At 48.7% G+C, this 19,588-nt stretch overlaps 1 protein-coding gene across 10 annotated transcripts in view; it reads left to right on the forward strand.

The window, feature by feature from the left end:
- PPP1R12B (protein phosphatase 1 regulatory subunit 12B) overlaps positions 1-19,003 on the forward strand; it is a 223,306-nt gene extending 204,303 nt beyond the window's left edge. For 8 of the 10 annotated variants that reach the window (XM_044267610.1, XM_044267609.1, XM_044267611.1 and 5 more), the window contains 2 exons: positions 1,066-1,116; positions 11,749-19,003. In XM_044267610.1, the coding sequence (XP_044123545.1) occupies positions 1,066-1,116; positions 11,749-11,835 (138 nt within the window). In that variant the 3' untranslated portion in view covers positions 11,836-19,003. Of the gene's footprint in view, positions 1-1,065; positions 1,117-6,151; positions 7,082-11,748 lie in introns of those variants that run through there. The other 2 variants (XM_044267619.1, XM_044267620.1) reach the window with 1 other exon arrangement.
- Positions 19,004-19,588: the final 585 nt, after the last annotated feature.

Genomic DNA, 19,588 nt, shown 5'->3' on the forward strand with positions numbered 1-19,588 from the left:
TAAATTCTTTTTGTGTGACTCTGGACAGCAGTTTGATTGCTAGTCCTTTTGGCTTCTTTAGATGGTTAGTGCTTTTCACTTAGTCCAGTCTTAGGTCTGGGGTGGGTCCTTGGAAGGTCATCCCATGCACTGGTTTGGCCTATAGGCAGAACTGCACGCACACACACACACACACCTATAGTATATTTTGGTTTACTGTAAATCAGCACACATGTACACATCCGGACCAAGGTCTCTTTCCCCTTCCTGTCACCTTGAACAGAAAGGAAGCTTTTGCCAGGACCCTCTGCCATTGATTTAGGTCTTCTGACTTGTTCTATGAGCCAGCAGAATCTTGCACTCACTCTGACTGGGAGTGAGGAGGGGACATTCCAGTTCAATTGCTGACCTCCCAACTGCATTCAGAATATTTTTCTGGGATTTGACATTCTTGGATTGGGAAAACTCAGATTTATTGATGAACCCTAGCTGTGATTTGACCCTAAGGGTATAATATGTTCTCATCCCTCCTGTTTAATTTGGAAAGCAGCAAAGTTTTATATTTTATTTCCTTGGCCTATAACAAAACCTCACTGGCATCTCATCTAATCAGGGAATCTTCAGAGTCCAGGCTAAATCAGGAGTGGGTTGCTGGGAGAGAGATGGACTAGGGGGAAGGGTGCTATTTCTTCCCAGATAATGATGGCTGCTTCCCCACTCACCATCTGCTCCCCATCATGGTAGAAGCAGCTCCTTAGGAATTTGAGGGGAGCATTATTGAAGATAAGGATGCCTTTTATTAATAGAAAACAAGGGCCCTGGTCACTGGCAGTCACTTGAAATTCCATAAAATCAGAATATCCAGATGACCCTGGTCCTACCATTTGCTTCTCTTAGAACATTCTGATGGAGATTTAAGTCACGTGATTTCTGTCAATGAAGTAGTTTCATCCCACAGATCAGTCTCTTAGTCTCCTGCATGAGGTTTGCCTCAGATGTGACACTGCTGATCACATGGCCCCTGGGAGGCAGCATTTTGCCTCCTAAACCCAGTCGATGTTCAACAGTCTCGTTGTTTCTAAACAGGAGAGGCGAGCCTTGGAACGGAAAATGTCAGAGATGGAGGAGGAGATGAAGGTATGGAGAGCTCTTTCTTCTTTCTTTGTGTGCCCATTCCCTAAATGCCTGCTAGGACTGGGTGATTGAGCCTAGGCCTGCCTCTCCAGATTTCCCCACACATTCAACCCCCTCAAGAAGAGATGATGTGTGAAGAGGAGCTGAGCATCTCTCCTCAGCCATTTCAGAGGCCCCCTGTGGGCACCTTGCAGCGTCTCTGGGAACCAGTGCTGCTCTGGCTTAAGGGGAGGTGTCTGCAGGCTGGAGACAAAGCTAAGATCAACTTCTAAGATTTTTCCAAGCAATAGCTTCACCCTCAGGGGCTGGATGAAAAGGCTAAAACAAGGGTCCCAGCTCTCTAGGCGTCCCATGAGGTGCCCAGGGGAGCCTGAACACAGCCAGAGACTTTCCTGGCTGGTGTGCCTCCCTGTCGCAGCCCTTCTCTGCGACACAGTTTGAGTCATTCTGCAGCAGAATGCAGATTAATTCACACATCCATTTCCTGCCCCAGCCCATTTCCCCCGAAATACTCAGTAATATTCGCCACTCGCCCACTAGAATAAGCTCATGCCCCCACTGACACCCCATGGCTTACTGCTTTCCCCTCTCCCTTCACCGTGTCCTGCAATGACCATCATCTCCATTAGCCACTTTAATGAACAACTGCCGTCCCAGGCAGCTTTGAGTGCTGAGAACTGGCAGTCGACCCAGACGAGGCAATTCCCTGCTCTGGAAGGGGCCTGCAAAGCAGTAGGGAATGTACTGCTGCTCAGGGTAGCCACCTGGGGTGACGTGGGAGCATCTGAGCCCTGAGCGTACATGTTGCCCCATGCCCATAGTCACCTAGCACTTGCTTGGCTTTGGCCTTCCTTTTTTTTTTTTTTTTTTTAAACTTCAAGGATCTTATTTTACCAGCTATATCATACAAAGCATTCCTCTGATGAAACTTGGGTTTCCTGACCTGGGAGCAACAAACACTGGGGTAGTACGAGGCAGATCCCCAGAGCCCTTGCTGTGAGTAAGCATCACTAATATGCAGTTAGAGGACTTTAGGAGAGACATTTATTACTACAATGGCCCAAAAAACCGGTTATTTACTGAAGAAAAAACTTCTCAGCACCTGACAAGGCCCAAGTTTACAGAAGATGCAGTGCTTGTAGTCCTGTTACTCTTTATATAATTCCAGAATGAGGGAGATATGCCCCGCCCTTGAGTTATTAGTCACCATTCCAAAACTGTAATTGATCCCATTCACATAGAATTTCAAGCAATACCTATTTATATCTCCAAAAAGTGGCACTTATATCTTTTAAGTTGATGTAAAACAAGAAGTAAAAACACTTAATGGTTAATTCTCCTATGGTAAAAACAGGATGACCCAACACCCTTAGCTTCTCCTTCTTCTGATTTTTTCCAAACACACCTCACCTAGAGCACAGAAGTATTCTCTCCCATTTCGAGCGGTGTGTTAATAGAGCTAAACAGTTCTGGATGAATGAATATCCACAGTTCTTGGTTGCACTGGGGGCTCCTCCATTTTTGAAACCCCTTGAGTAGACGCTGTCTGTACTCTGCTGTTAGGCAGCTGTCGGTGGTGCTCATTAAGGAACAGCCTAAATGCTGATCGGGAACATGTAAATGAAGCCAAAGGTGGTGACTTCTCATGAGGACCCCGGAGCCCAAGGCTAGCCCAGACCCATTAGTCACAGAACTCCGCACCACTCTGCCCAGGCCCGCACGCAAAGACCCAGAAAGTCACCAAGTGGAGCAGTTGAGGTCCTCCTTTATTTCTGTTCCAATCCTAAATTGCCGAGCATGAGAGCCCCTTCAGTGGTTCTAGTTGCTCTCAGGCCTGTGGTTTGAGATAGGCTTCCATATTTCTTTCTCCCTGTTCTGTCAGGGCAAGGACTTCCTAAACTAGGTCATGAGTTCCTTTCTTTCCTCAAGAGATCAAAATACATGAAGGTGTTCGCTCCCTCAGGCTCAAGGTGTTTGCCAGCCAGCTTCAGATCCAGTTGTTTAAATTATCAAAGGAAGCCAGATTCTGGCTGTTTAGACCTCAAAAAATAGGCACACTGATTTGAAACTGGTTTTTGTTGTTGGGGTTTTTTTTTTGTTTTTTTTTTTTTTTTTTAGTTTAAAAATGGATGCATTCAGTCAATTGCCATTATTCTCCATGACCGATTGCAAAGTCAAATGGAGAAGACACACCTGCAAGTTCTCAAGCCCCTAAACGCCCTTTGCTCTGGTCCAAGCCCAGCACCAGGTTTACAGATCATCTGGCTCCCCCTAGAGGACGAAGTGGGAGGAACATACAAGCCTCACAGCCAACACCAATTTCATGTTTGTGTCTATACCTTGAGATAAGCAAAAACGTCAAATATTTAGATACAGACATCATAAAATTGATGTCACTGACCTTAAAGGAGTCTAAGAAGCTTCTTGGGTAGCTTTCAAGTCCTTCTTCATCCAGGCTACAGTTTGTGATCAGTAACATCTTAGGAATGATCAGTGGTTAAAATCTCTGTGTGCTAGGCAGCCAGTCAACCACACAGGTAACTGTCTTATCAAATCTGGGACCCAGTACAACTAAAGTCCAGTTAGCCCCCATGCCTGTTGCGTATTTGGTTTATACAGATGCTCAAACCTCTTCGAGCAATCAGTAGGGAACAGGTTGAAGGTTGACCTCCAGTGAACCTCCAGTGAAGATCCAGCAGGTCCTCAAGGACTCTGGTGCCTGTTTTTCTGATTCTGGCAAATAAAGTGCAAAGGCCAAGTGAAATGGGGAACCCTGAGTTGGGCTTGCCCAGATGTCAATGGGGCTCTGAGCTTGTGACATGGGTTGCATCTTTCTGGCCTTACTAGAAAGGTAAGTATTTATGAGTTCTCCCCAGGACATACTGCACTCAGATCCTGGATTGGAGTGGAATGATGTGCCAGCCTCTGACAGGTGTGCATGTCTGCGCGAGCTGTGCAAGGCTGCACTGGGTCTGGCCAACATCAGACCGGATGACTTTTCTACTGCATCAGCCATTCAGCATTGGCCTCCTTCCCAGACCTCCTCCCTGCCTCTCCAGGTCCTTGCATGAGGGGCCCGGCAGCCACTCCCCTTTTAGATCGCTCTTGGAATTTTTATTTTTACTTACTCTGGAAATACCACTAGCTGATCCTGCCCTTGCCCACCCTGCTCTGTGCCTGCCCTCCCCTCCATCTTGCTGCCTTATTTTCAGTACTATTTCCTACGGAGCATTCCACCAGATGGTTTCCTGCCTCTCTCCCTCATGCAGATAACTTCCAAATTCTTCCACCTCAATCTGCTTGTACTCACTTGTTAGATTGAATCATTTTCATTGCTCGTGCCTTTTATATGACTCCCTAGGAGGCAAGGACCACTTCACTTAATGACTATGGTTATGTTGAAAGCTTTGGTCCAAGGTCAACACCAAAGAAGGGTGAGAGCCAGGGACTTTCCATTGGTTCTTATGTTTGGTCCCTGCCCATTTCTTTAAATATTTCCATATGCTGCACCATGATCTCCTCTGATCTCAGTCCTCTCCATGGCCAGGATGCTTGCAGAGGGTAAGAACCACTGCCCAGTCCCTACCCTTCAATGGCTCCATGGAAGTGTTGGGCTGCTCTGCCTTTTTTCCAAGGTGCTCATTCTCCTTCTCTGGGGAAAGAGATATTCTGCAGTTTGTCTCTGCTTGTTTTTCCTTTTCACTGTTTTCCCCTCCTCAAGCTGCCTTTCATTTTCTTGCTTCTTCACATCCAACTCTAACTCCGCTCGTCCTTCATTTCTGTGCCTCACATCCATGTGGGTATGAGAGACTTCTCTCTGGTTTGTCATCACTGTAATCTGCAGGATTTTTCACCTTCCTCTGTGAAGCCCTATTTGCATAATGAAGTCCTTTTCCTCCTCCCAAAGAGCTGAAGGTCTTGGTTACAGGGTCAGTACAGACAACCACTTAGGGAAGGGCAGTAACAGTAAGGAGGCCTGTGATATAGTCCCATTTATTGAAGTCTTTAGGTCCTTTATGGGCTATGAGGTATTAGGAAGAGTATCTGTGGACTGATTATTCTGTCCCATTTGTAACACTTACAAATAGTGAGGTCTGAACTAGTACATCACTCCAAGCAATTCCACTGTCTTGGATATTTATTTCTCTAACTTTTGTGCACAGCTGTAATTTTCAGAGCACGAGTCTGTATGTGAACATACAGCAGCCGCCCGCCTGTTCATGAGCTGGGACAAAAAGCACAGTCAGCTGTGAATTTCACAATGCAGGTAGTCCTCTAGCAGGTGAAAGGCGGGTTGGCACTTCTTGGATCCTGGAACAAGCTTCGGGACTGCAGTGAAGAACTAGCAGGGTTAATGAGGCACCCCAAAATGGGCCAGAGGACCCTGCAGATCACTGCCTGTCTCTTAGCTTGTACGTGCCCCTTAGGCCTTCTAAACAGTACATGCCCCGTGCAGAAGGTACTTAAACAACAGGCCTCTCTTTTGTTTTCCTTGTTTCATTTTTTTAAATAAAAAAATGAAGTAAGAGAAGGACCCGGGGGTCGGGGGAGTAGGAATAGGGGCTAAGTATGGGGCACGATGAGAGGAGGGAGAGAGAAAAGGGCCACAGCTGGGTTTAGGAATGCGTGGAGTCCTCAACTCCAGGCCCCACTGATGATGAAGAAGGGCCCCTGAGGCTGTGGCTCAAGCTTGTTAAATCCGTTCAGAAGGCCCAAGCCACATGGTGGCTGTCCTTCTCAAAAGCCATCCACACATGCTGTTCGAGAACATGGTGGTCGTATTCACGTGCTGACCTGCAGCGTAGTTAGACCTTAGCCAAGAGTCGTAGGCCCGGCTCTCCCCCTCGCGGGTGCTTTTCTCCCTTCTCCCTCCTCTCATCCTGCGCCATCACTCCTGGCTTTCTCATTTCCTTTCTTGCATGCCAACTAAAAACAAAAAACAAAAAGTCACGTGATTTCTTTGTCCTACTTTTATCTCTTCTGGTCTGTCTTGTCTCTCTCTTGTCTGTCTGTCCCCTCCATGTTTCACTCTCTACAGAACCTCCACCAGCTAAAACAGATTCAAACCTTGAAGCAGATGAACGAGCAACTGCAGGCTGAGAACAGGGCCCTGACCCGAGTTGTGGCCAGACTCTCGGAGTCCGTCGAGTCCTCGGAAACCCAGGAGCTCTAGTTCTTGCCCCTCTTCTCCACCTCACTTCCCTCCTCCACCACTCCAGGCATGTTCACTCTTCTTGTTGGACCCAGAAACCCTGTGCTCGTGCCCCTCCATCGGAGCCACCGTATTGTGGGTGCCTCTAAGTGTCGGTCATCTGCAGATGGAAAGAGCCAGGACTGAGACCACAGGGTGAGACATAACAGCCTAGGTCAAGGGGAGGCCGTGGAGGAACCCTTACCTGGGCCGGTGGTCTATTTGGTAAGATCACCACATCACCTTCTCCTCCCCTGGAGACTGAATGTGGATTTGCTCACTCGGCTACACATAGGAGCACACAGACGTGCACACATACCCGTGGATGTGCAGACTTGGTGGGGTCATTGCCAAACTGAGATTGAGCTGCTCAGTCGGCAGCAGCCCAAGTACATCATGGTCGCTGGAGCAATGGGGGCTGGTCCCGGACTCCAAATTCTTGTTGGGCCTGGGGTAACCAAAGGCAGGGACTCTGAACCCTGGCTGGGAGCTTTGAATGTATGTAGTGCCTGGTGGGCCCATGCCCCCCTCCCCGCCCTGCCCCAATCCCCAGAACGTACCAGACAGAACGAAGTCTTCCACATCTGACAACATGCTGCGTGGGTACCGCTAGCACTAAAGGCTAGAGCTCCCCCACCAGCAACGACACTGTCCAGCCCACCATTTGAGTAGAATTGTTCTTTGCCTCCCCTCTGCAATAATCTTTGCTTTCTTCCCCCTCCTCGGGAGGCATCATGCTCATCCCTGTCACAAATCTCTGGGTCCTAAGGATGTGCCCCTTTACCCCCACCCCTAGCCAGTGTGTGGGCTGTGAGGCAGAACACAGCCTGGATCAATGAGACCCGCACACAGCCAGACCTTCCCTAATGGGGGTAAGTTTGCAAAGGAGATGACAGTCGTTGGAGCAGAGAGGAGGGATTTATTCTCAGCTGGGAACCAAAAACTATGTTTGCTAACCTGGAGCCTTTCCTTGGGTAGAGGCCTAAAAGACAAGCTCACAGATAACTTGTTTTCCCATCCCGCGGTGGTGTGATGGGGTCACCGCTGCTGAGCAGTGTCACTCTTTGAAATGAGTTTTTAATTTTCAGCAACAATCTAATTAGTCCTGACCAGCGCCTGTTCTTTTCTCTGCCTATTTGCTTCTGCCTTCAGGGTCAGTAGCTGGCAGCTAATACCCACTACATCTCAAGCACCCAAATTACCATAAGGGCTGAGCTAATACCTGCTGTAGATGTTATCACGCACAGAAAGAAAACTAAAAGGGAAGTAATACCGTGGCCTGGCACCAAGCAGCTTAGTTACCCTACTTACCAAGTGCCATATCAGGTCCTAGCTCCATGCTTTAAAGTAAGCCTCAGGATTACTGGAAAATTCGACAGGGATGAACTAGGGACCCACAGAAGATGTCCCAGTTATTTTTAGTTTCCCTCTTTGTGCAACATAGTATAGAGTATGGAGCAAAACTAGATCTTGTGCTTTCAGTAGTTAATAACTAAGGTAACAATTATCATTTATTAAGGCCTGTGGACAGTACCTTCTATGCTTTTTCTCACTTATTCCCCAGAACAGTCATTTTAACATGTGGGGGAAGAGCAAGTTATAGATCAAGTAACCTGTCCAAGGTCACTCAGAGAGTAAATGGTAGAACCAAAATTCATACCCAATATGTCACGTTCCAGACCCAAGCACTCAACCACTGTGATTTTAGCTGCCTCGTGTTTGGCACAGAGTTTTAGCCATTTGTTAAGCATATGGCCTAAACAGTGCGAGAAGAATCTGATCGTGTGCCCCACCTTTGCAGCTGAGGGATGGGGGACAGCATTCTGCTTTCTCTGCACTCTTGACTTCTTCAACAGCCATTACCACCCAAAGATTTTGCCACTGCAAAGAAACCATTGCATAGCACATGTAACAGATCAGCAAACTGTGGCCCATCAAGTCTGGCCCATAAGCCATACAAATAGTGAGGGGGCAGGGGGCAGAAATCAAAAGACAAAGACTATTTCATGACACATGAAAATAATGGAATCAAATTTTGATGTCCAAAAATAAAGTTTTATTGGAACTGAGCCATGCTCATTTGTTTACATATTACCATTATGTTTATAAGTACTTTTGGGCCACAAGAGCAGAGGTGAGTAGTGGGAGCGGAGACCGTATGGCTTGATACCAGTTGTCTGGCCCTTTACAGAAAACACCTGCTGACACCCACCAGAAGGAAAGAGGGGATAACTAAGCCAAACTGACAGGGTGGCCAAGAAAGTTTGCCCTGCCTTTTTGGGTGTTTGGGGGTTTGTTTTGTTTTTTAATAATCCCCTAGAGAAATCATCTTATCTCAATGTGTTGTGTACGCCATTTCCAAAAGAATGGAAGCGTGGGATGTCCTCCCCACTTCCCACGTAGTCAGAAGCGAAGCAGCCTAGGTAAGGCTCTTCCTGAGCTGCCATCACCCTGCAGCTAGCCTTGTCCTTCCCAGGACTCTGCAGCTTTAAGACCCTCTATCTCCCTCTTCAACACATTCCTCATCAAAGGCTGGACAAAGTCATGTTTGGGAAAACATGCACTGAAATTTTATTTGCCCAAGACACCTTAACATCAAACCCGTGAACTGGTAATTTAGCAGTTAAGAAAGCTGACCTCCAGGGGGCTGAAATGATAAAGCTCCGTTAAACCTCATACTTCTCTAGTGCTTCCGCATGTGTTCTTATTTAATCCTTCTTTAACTCCAAGTGAATATCAGATAACACTGTTCATTTCCTCCTCTCCCTTTTGAGAGTCAAGTTTATGAGACTGTTTTCCCCCTTGATTTCTACATTCCACGTCTTGTACTTTTTGACACTCCCTTAAGATGTCAGTTGTAGTGTATTGCAGCTGGGAAATTGCCTTGTCCAAGTTTTTTGTTTTTTTTTTTTCAAAGAATTGAGTTCTTAATGTGGAAATAAATCACCAAGGCTCAGCGAGTTGTTTGTACGTTTAAAAGCAGGGAGGGGTCAGCTCAGTTCTGATTTGGTGAGCTGCGGGCAGAGGAATGAAATCCAACGACATGTACAGCTCCTTCCCTGCCTATGGAATGCTGTTGTGGAAATACGACTTTCAGAGTCTCACTGATACCCAGGCTGGCTGTGGGATCCAGGATGGAGCACTGGAGAGCAGATGGGAAGCTGAAGCACTGTGGGGCCAACCTGGCTGACTTTTTCTAAAAATCTTCTCAGACTGAGCTTTCTGAGCATTCACTTCTGGTAGTCAAGGCCACAGGGATGGAGGCACGGAAGAGAGCAGCCAGAACAGATTTGATTAGGCTGGAGGTAGGGGAGGCAGAGGCAAAGGACCAAAACTTTATTTTGATACTATCTGGATTAAAATCTTTTTAGTAAAATTTGCAGATCACCTACCTGCCATCCCACACATGGGAGGACTCACCGCGGTCGTGAGAATCCCCAGAATCACAGAGCACGTCCTGCCCGTCGGCACACTTCCCCATCCGGTTCTCCTGGGCCCCTCACAGGGGCCCAACTTGATGAGCGACCCGGGCAGAGATGATGATGATTCTTTAGACACAGAAATGGAAGCCCAGACAAACTGAGTGATTTGCTTAACATGATAGAGACCATTCATGACCGCAGCGGAGCTGGAATTCTGGACTTGTGGTGCTCTGTTTTCCGCCCCCACACGACCTCCGTAATGAAAGAATCATCTTCAGAGTCAGGCACACATGGGCTCGGTATCAGCTTTGCCATTTAAGAGCTGGGTACTCCGGACTAGTTAGGAATTTCTTCATTTCCTCATTTGTAGATGTAAGGATAGCACCTGTGTCACAGACTCGTGCGGTACTAATGAGACGATGGGAGTGAGACCTTCCCCATTATGGTTGTTCACTGCTGTTTTCGTTCCCTTAATACAAATCCTTTATGTCTCTGTGATACATATATTTGTGCGTACACATAGTATTCGTGTAATCAAGGCTACATCCTCCATAAGAGATTGAGGAAACAAAAATTCTGTTTCTTAATGTACAGTTAGAGCCCCTGAGTGGTTAACAGCAGTGCTGGCGCTAGAATTAAACAGGCCTCATGACCTCCGAGCCCCGGCCACCTTGACTGGTGACCTCACCTCCTGCTGGAGTCCTGTAGGTTTGCTGATTAAAAACATCAAAGCAGGGGCGCCTGGGTGGCTCAGTGGGTTAAGCCACTGCCTTCGCTCAGGTCATGATCTCAGGGTCCTGGGATCGAGTCCCGCATCGGGCTCTCTGCTCAGCGGGGAGCCTGCTTCCCTCTCTCTCTCTGCCTGCCTCTCCATCTACTTGTGATTTCTCTCTGTCAAATAAATAAATAAAATTTAAAAAAAAAAAAAAAAAACATCAAAGCACGTTTGCCTTGATGGGATATAGATGTAGACTTCTGTAGCTTTCACGGTGAAGATGTACTTCCCCTCTAACCGAAGTCTCCCTGAACTGCCAGCAGGGCCCACACAGGAACTGTCCCCTCAGCAACGTCCCATTGTAGTGCTTTAGACGCTCAGCACACCTGCCAGCCCGTCCGGTCCCATATGAAGACTTGGCTGTCCAGACTAGGGCCTGGGCTGCTGTTTCCTTTGTTCGCCTGTTGACCAGCACTGTGTCTTGTTCCAAGATGGCAGAACTGATAGAATTGAAATCTCTATTCTTCCATCCCCCAAAGCACCTATTTCCTGGATTTGTAACACTATCCCCAAAAACTGCCGCTGAGGACCCTTGGTATCCTGTGGTAGCTCCCGGCAGGGAGCTCTGAGTGAGAATTAAATACATACCTATCGCTCCCTGTGCGTCACAGCTGTGCAGTGACCGAATTTGTACACTCCCTGGGTTTTAGTGGTTGAAAGTGGATACATGTAGTATGACCGGCAGGAATTTGGGTGGATTTTATCACAGAAGGCACAAGGAGGACCTTAAATCTTGTGGGTGTGACAGAAAGCCGAGCTGTGCCCCGCCCCCTTGCATTCCTATTTTTGCTGGGGTGTGAAGCAGTGTCTGCCCTTAACTCTTTTAGTTGACCAGGACTCCTTCCTCAGTTTCTCCTCGGTGTCCTCACCAGCTCCCTTTGGCACTCTCCTTACTATCTCCAGGCTAGAAGTGAGTTCAAGCGCCAGAACCATTGTGAACAGTTACCGATTCAGGAGAATGAAAGGACACGTGGTGTGGAACGTGAAATAAGACGCTATTGCTGAATATGCTAGTTCAAAAGACGGAGGGCTGTGGTCTCCCTGATGCACATCTCCCTTTGCACATCACCAACTCAACAAACATGAAGATTCGGGGGACTTCCCTCTCTGGGAGAAAGGGTGGCGGCGGTACCCTGCATATGCTGCCTCCGAACGCCCCGCTCACTGGGCTGGCCTGGCCTGGGCAGGGACGGTACGGAGGTGATGATTCCAAGCTCTAACACACCTTTCCCTCTGTCACCCTGCAGGTGTTAACAGAACTGAAATCCGACAACCAGAGGCTGAAAGATGAAAATGGTGCCCTCATCAGAGTCATCAGCAAACTATCCAAATAGACTAGGCTCCCAGTTTGGGAGGGGAGGGGCAGCATTTGCTGTTCCCACCCCTCTTTTCCAGCCATTGCCTTCCAACCAAAAGAAGTGAATGTTTTGGTGGAAGGACTTCTTTCTGACCCTCCTCCAGTCACCTCCTCTGCACCATACGTGTCCTCCGCACTCTGAATGCCCTGTCCCTCCCGTGCCCCCCACCCCCTGAGTTTATGGCAGTTTTAACTGAAGCATGATTGTGATCATTTGAGCCGTTCGAGCCATCTGGAGAAGGCCTTGGGGAGTCCACCATGCTCAGCTGTGGGTCCCAACTCCCTGCTGCGCAGCTACTCGTCCACACTGGATTTGATCCAAACATGTAAGGCTCTACCCAAACCAGTACCCCACAACCTTTTACACGGACCCAGTGTCCTCTGATATAGGTGAGTCTTACAGTGGCCATTCCAGGATCCTGTCTGGGATGCCAAGGGAAACAGGATGTTGGAGTAACCACCGGACAGCCTCTGGAGCTATGTTTCCATTAGATTCCAAGGTGACCTCTGCATTGAAGGTCTCTGCTAGTCTGCACCGCTCAGGAACTGACTTTTCTCTTACTCCTTGCTGGTGTTACTGTTATTTTTTCTATCAACAACCCAGTAACATGCCTGATTAGTCTTAATTCTTATTCTTTCCTCATGCCTAACCCCCTTCCCCAGGGCTCAGATGACCCTGGCTTCCTTATTCCTTTCCTTTCTATCCTTCTGTTTTCCTTTCTGTCTCCCCTCCTCCACCTTACCACATTGTGTAAGAGCTAGAACAGAGCATCTGACCTCACTTGTCTTTGGCCATTATGGAAAATCATTTCTCTTGGGGCGCTCTGGAGACCAGAAGAATTGCCTTGGCGGCACCGCTGGCCCTGTTGCAGAAAAGCCAGACCATGGCATAAGTGTCAGCCCACTGTTCTCATCTCCCACTTGTCTTCCCTACACAGTGATTTTCCTTATTAGAAAATCTGGGCTCTGAACACGCCATTCTGCCTCACCTCCTTTTGACCTTGTTTTCCTCTCTTCACTCTGGCACCTGCTCCAAATGAGAAAGGAAGTCCTTGCAAGGAGTCGAGAGCTGGGTTGGGCGGGAGGCGGACCGGGGAGCGGAGGCACACCTACCTGGTGTGAGTAGAGTATCTGGGGACATCTGCAACCTTGTGACAAAGAGGACAGAAGATAGATCGTGCTATGGTAATGGTGGTGAATGTGATGATTTCCAGTGGCTAGATGTAGGGTAGAGACCATTTGTTTTCTAGAAGCAAACTGGAGAAATGACCTCTTAATAGAGGCTTAAAGGGATGGGATACTTCCAACCCACTGACGAGAGTCTCAGAATCTTAGAGTGGCAAAGCCCAGAGGTCATTTGGTTGAGCTTTCCATTGTCATGTCAGAGGGACCCCCGCCGGGACCCCACTGCCTCAGCTGTGGCCCGCCATCAGGTAGCTGCACATTTGTCCCTCGAAAGGTGAGCAACTCTGATAACCAGAAAGCTTTTCCGAAGATGAGTCGAGGTCTGCCGTGGGGGCTCCACACGGTCCAGTGCTGCCCTTTGATGTGACAGCCCGTTGTGTCCTTGGTCATCTCCCCTTAACCTTACTTCCAACTGGCGTTTTCCTGGTCCTTGAAGGCATCCCTCACATGGCATACTTTTCCTGCCTGTCACATCTCGTCTGTCTTCCTAACGTATTTGGCCTTTACAGGCATTTTCTCCCAAGGTTGGTTTGAGTGTGCGGGTCATGTAAATCCTCCTCATTTTAGTGTGGCCCATGGTATTCAGTGCTTAGGGTGGTCCGTTCTCTTAACATATACCACTTCTGCCCATTTTTAATTTCTTCCCTAAAACGACAGTGTAGTTCTTCACGGCCCTCTGAAATGTTACATGCTCTTTAAACCAGAGGTCCTAATTCCAGAATAGGAAACATGTCTCCTCTGGCAAGACCCCATTTTTAGAATATACAGAATTCTCTCTTCCATTTCCAACCATTTTCCAGGAGAAGCCACTACTGATTAGGATTTCGTATGACCTTGGGAGCACTGTCAGCTCAGTTCTCAGGGAATGCTAAATTAGAGTAAAATGTTTCCTCACTTTCACTATAAACATCTTCTTCATTCTCGGGAGAGGGGAAATCAACAGAAGGTGTTGATTAATTGATTCTCCTGGCACATCCTGGATATTGGGCAAGTCATGGGGGTGGTTCCTGCCTCTTTCTCAGGAAAGGAAAGCTGAATTATTAGGAAAATATCCTGACCCTCTCACATTAGATAGACCAAGTAAAGGGGTTACAGTTCCCTCATCTGTTTGTGCCTTTCAAAAGCGTGGGACAGAATCTAAAAACTCTTAGGTGGGTGTTAGGCCCTGCTGCTTCACACAGCCCTCTCACATTAAAGATGCCTTTTCTTGCCAGAAAGTTTTCCTTGTGATGAAAAATTTACAAGCTTTTCAATCTCAGGAATAATGGGTTCTATGGCCAAAAAACCATGACAGTATAAACCATCCCAGGTAATTTCAGGCACTCTCTCTTATGCAATTAATTTTATTGGACAGATAGACTTTGAATTCTGGTCCCTTCCCAGAGAATAAAATACCCTTTCCTCACAGTTGCGTTGCCTGGAAGCCCTGGAGTGATGTCCAGAGACCTAGTGGCCAGCGTGTGCTCTCGGGGCCAGCAGCAGCAGCAGGCCTCCCTCCACTTGTGCTTTTGGTCTCTGCAGTGGCCACAGACCTCCTGTCCTCAGCCTACTCGTCTGGATACCCAAGAGCACCCCAGATAGTCAGGCTGAGTGAATACTGCCGGTCTGGCCAACAATTGGGGGCTCAGCTGTGCTGGGTCACTTTCAGACTCTACATGAAATACCAGGATGGGGGCGAGAAGGTTCTTGGTACGACTTTATATCCTCTGTTGTCATTAATTTGATATTTTTCAAAACCAAGCCACACCTTCGGGAGTAATGATTCGGCCATTCCAGAGATTCTCTGGCTGAAGTTTCACTGCTTCGCCTGTTTGGCCTTCAAGGGCTGCTTACTCTTTTCCAGATAGCTCTTGGGCATGATGGCCCCTGCCCCAGTCGCAGTCTCCTGTGCAACAGGGTCATGCAAATCTTGGGGTGTTGCCTGTAAAGAATCTGGAGAACAGACATGCCCTGGGCTTGTGCGGTGCGCTGGGTTCTCTCTCGGGCAGTCTTGCTTGACATCTCCTGGAACCCGCCTGGCTTTTCCTATCCAGCTACAGGAAGTGCTCACTTCTTTCTGCCCCTTCCTGTCTCCCTCTCCGCGTTTGAGACCAAGATACATTTATTGCTCTCTGAGGCCTCTGGTGAAGGAGGCTTCAGATCTCTGGTTTGGATCATTTCACGGGCTTCCCCGGCCCAAAACAAAACGTGCTTATTCGGTAGTTGTGCTCAGAAATGAGAAGGCTGAACCCCCATGTGTTAGCCTGTGAATCCCACAAAATCGTGCGTGAACTCTCAGGGGCTTTTAACTGAGCCACGGATGAGAGGAGAAGAAAGTCTCAAAGCCACGCATTTGGTTTGGTCTCTGGCTTTCTGGCCCCAGTGCAGCACCCCCTAGCCAGACAGACAGACTGCCTCCCCTTGGACAAAGGCCAGCGTTTCTATCCCGACCACGGTGGCCGTCCTTCTGCAGTGGGAGAAGCATAGAGAGGAGAGATGAGCTATCGAAAATATTGCCTGTTCCTCGGCTTCCAGGCTGCTCAGCCCCACAAAAGAGAAAGCCTGAAGGATTCAGCAGCTGAGCCATGAGGCAGGGGGCAATTCCTGGTACCACCCCACTGGTTCCACTGGAGCTTAACAGGTGACACTAGATGGGCACTGGCTGCGGTCCTTCCCTCCTGGCCATTCCCAGGGCCACTGTGCCAGCACCACACCTAACTCTAGACACACAGTTAGCAGCCCCAAATCTTGGCCCGATTCTAACTGCAAAGCTTGCACCCCACACTGACTTTTAAGGCAGGTTTCAGCCCATCAAAGGATGTGAGTCCCCTCACCCAATAAGCAAGGCAGCTTTGAGGGCAGAAGAAGGCAACAGGAAAGGATAAGCCCCTAGGAGTCAGAACAGCTGCATTGTAGGGCCAGCTCTTACTAGCCATGTGACCTTGGGAAAGTCACCTTCGCTGTCTGCAGAATGCAGTTTTGGACTAGATTGTCCTTAAGATCCCTTCTAGGCTTATAATTCTGTGATATATTTATTCCTGGGAAGATCAGAACATTTCTTAACTCAGAATTTTTGTTCTTTCTAATGGCAAAAAATCTTGTTTTCTTCTGGATTCGTACTGTTTAACATCAGCACGTCAAGGTTGACTTCTCATCCTTGTTAGAAAGTGAATTTAATATTGAAGGTAATGGAATGGTGTTGCAATTGCTTTCCCTCCTAATGGCTCGGTAAGAATATTAAAACCTGCAGAGGTGGAAATTGGAGCTCATGGGGAAATGGATAGAAAGCAATTTGTTGCAGGCAGCCTTTGGACAGGTTGTTTTAATAGGAAATAGAGCTACTGCTTCATAGATTTCGTCAGCCTTCTCGAATGTGTTCTTTGTGGCCCTTAACATCCAAAGGGCAGACATGGCCCCTCTGCTTAGCACCAGCTTACACATAGTCTTAAATTCTGCCCTACAGCAGCAAGAGAGTTTTCCTCAATAAAAACCTCAACCTTTATTTCTGGGGAGCCCCTCTGGGTTCTGGACTATCCAAAGTAGGAGGTTCCCGTGCTGTTCAGGGTGATCCTTCCTTTAAGCAGGTCTGCAGAGGAGACCGCTGGTGCAGGAAGAGCTCAGAGACCCTAAGTCCACACAACGGTGTGGCATAGAACAGCGCTCGGCTCCAAAGGGCCTCCTGCAGGACTGGGTGTGAGTAGAGTGAAAGGCCAGAGACCCTGAAAAGTGAAGGTGGCCAGTGAGCTGCGGTGGGAAGGTGGGAAGGAGGCAGAACGAAGAGCAGGGTGGAGGCTGCCAGCGGGGGAAGGGGGGCGGGGGGGGGTCACTGAGCAGTGGAGCCACACGCAGGGAAATGAGTGCTTGTCCCTGGTACCCTGGTCCCTCGGCCTCCCGCAGAGCAGAGATGTTAATCAGCTTCCCTAATGGTTATCGACATTGCTTGGGAGCAGTAGACCCTATCAAGGACAGCTATTGATCGCTTGTGTTCTGATTAGATTGGAAAACAGATCAACTTCATTGCAGCCCAGGAACTGTTACTGTCACAGCTGCTAGGGAGGAGGTTGTCTCTGGAGGCTGATAAAAACCAGCTCGAGAATCTTGACTAGCCTGCTAGCAACTGCAGAGGAAGAGATGCTTTCACTTCTCCTTTGAGATTTGTGGTCGAGGGTCAAATTGAGCATAGGTGTGGCTTGCAACCCAGTGTCCCGAAGAGTGTAGGGAGTAGGTTTGTTCACAGACAGACACCACTGGTGAGTGATGACTTGATGAATGATCTGATCTTACCTCAAGAGGTGTAACGACTGGGAGATCGCCCTTGCTTCTAACCTGCATGCACGCGCATGTGCACATCTGCTGGCCTGGTGTGTGCTCGGATCAATGTTATCCAAGTCTGTTATTCTGTTAATTCATATCTTTTGCTCTTCCCCTGCCCTTGCAGTCCCCCAAAGGCCTTCTCTCTGAGCCATTCTCCAGTCCCATCTGCTCATCATTTCAGACTGTGAATCTGCCAGAGTAATAGTTTCTGTTATTTCTCCTCCAAATTTCCCCTTCATGCTTCCAGTAAACTTCTTGGGTGTCTTCTTAAGGTGACATTAGGATGCTCTTGTGTCCCCATAAGCAAAGAAACTTGCCGTTCACCCTTCCTCTGCCATCTCCCACCATTCTTTGTCCTCTGCTGGTCTCACTTGGCGCTAGTGGCACTTGGGAGGTTTTCCACACATCAGCCATGGTTCCTGTTCCACTTCCATTCTCCAGCCACAGCCACCACTGCCCCTCTTCTAGTTTCAAAGGTCCCTGGCCGTTCAAACAGCCTCTCAGACAGGAGGTCTGAATGGTGGGCCCGTCTGACTTGTCCGTGGCCTGGCCAGGGAGACCATGAGTAGCCGTGTGTAGCTTACTCAGTCTTTGTCCTGAGAGCTTTGACTATTTCCAGCTAGGGACAGAGTATTTTCCCAGAAAAAACCTCAGCCCATTGCTCCCTTGCAGGAGAGGATGCAGGAGAGCCACACTGACTGCAGGGAGCCCCTGAGAGCCTCCGATGTTCCCGCAAAACCAGATTTGAGGATGAGGGGCAGAATCTGAACAGGGACACGTGAAGTCAACACTCACTAGACTCTCACCTTAACGTATCTGACCCTGTCTTCCCTCCCTCCCACACCACTGAAGCCTGGGACAGATTCCAGCTTGTCCTGCAGTGAGGAAGGCCAGAAAACGAGAGGCAAGAGGAAGGAGGATGTAGGGGCTCAGGCACAGAACACCAGGAGGCGGGCTGCAGGGCTGGGAGAGGCTTCTGGGAGGTTGCAGCAATCCAGAATAACGCCACTTCCTGGCTAGAGTCCCTTGAGCCTTTGAAAGACTGGGCCTGCCACCTCACTGGCCCCCAGGAAGGGCCATCATTTCCCTGAGGAGGGACAGAACATGTTTCATCCTTGCTCCCCTGCTCCTGGAGAAGATACAGCCTGTTCTCACGAGACTCATGCAGACTCTGGCGTTGGCTTCATGGTTTCCCTCCCTCTGTTCTTCCTTTGCCCTTGACCGTGATCAGTTAGGGGTGAGAAGAGCTTAGAAGAACCACCCTGGGGTCCTCATGCCTCTCCCATTTTAGGGGTTGAATTTTGTGTTTTCTCCATTCAGTTCACTCTTCACTCCCGACCTTACTTCCACCACAGTTAAAGCACCAGATGTAAGTTTTTCAGCTGACTTGTACGGATTAACTTCAGTCCATTGTAAATACACCTGGGGTGGGATAAGGGCATTTAGGGAGGGGGAGCCAGATTCGCTTTGTGAATTGAATGTATTTTTATGCAATTTTGAGTGGCCTTTCAACCCTGAGATGAATGATTTTGTTTTACTGGTTGTTATTATATAGTATTATTAAGTATTCTGTGTTTGAAAGTTTGGGAGTAATATTCACATCTATATGATGCCTGTAAACACGACCATATTTATAAATGAGTAAATAAAACCGTGTTTTAACTTTGTGACTGTGTCTCCACGGTTAAGGAAATGGAGTCTATAGACTCTCCCATCTGGGGAAGCCCATTCCAGGTTTACCAGGTAGGGGGTGCTCACCCTCCTGCCTCTGTCCCAGGAACAGCCAGGAGTGAGTCACTGTCACTGAAAGCGGGATCTCTGGAGTCAGACCAAGGAAAAGCTGAGATTGGACGTTCAAAGGAACCATTCGAAGAAATCAAGATTCCCAGTGTTGAGCGACTCGGAATACAGTGATTTCTTTGCGGGGAGCAAGGCTCTGTGACTGAGGGGCGGAGCCGGTCTGGATGGCCACTGACGCGCTCGGGCACACGGGCAGAGGAGGGCTGGAGAGGCGGCGGCTTTCTTGGGCTCCTGGAGGTCGCCTGGCGTTCCCCCTCAGCCCTCTGCTGTATGCATAGTGGTCTTCACTGGGCCACCCTGTGACTCAGGAGAGCCGAAACCACGCAGCAGCTTCCGGCGACCAAGCTGCAGGGTTACTGGAGGTTAAATCCGAACTCCCAGCCAAGCAGCCGTGTTTAGCGGGGCGGCCGCTCAGGCCCGCCGGCTCAGGCCCGCCGGCCGAGGGTGCAGGT

Source organism: Neovison vison, chromosome 10, assembly GCF_020171115.1.
Source record: "Neovison vison isolate M4711 chromosome 10, ASM_NN_V1, whole genome shotgun sequence".
Classification (NCBI taxonomy): Eukaryota; Metazoa; Chordata; class Mammalia; order Carnivora; family Mustelidae; genus Neogale; species Neogale vison.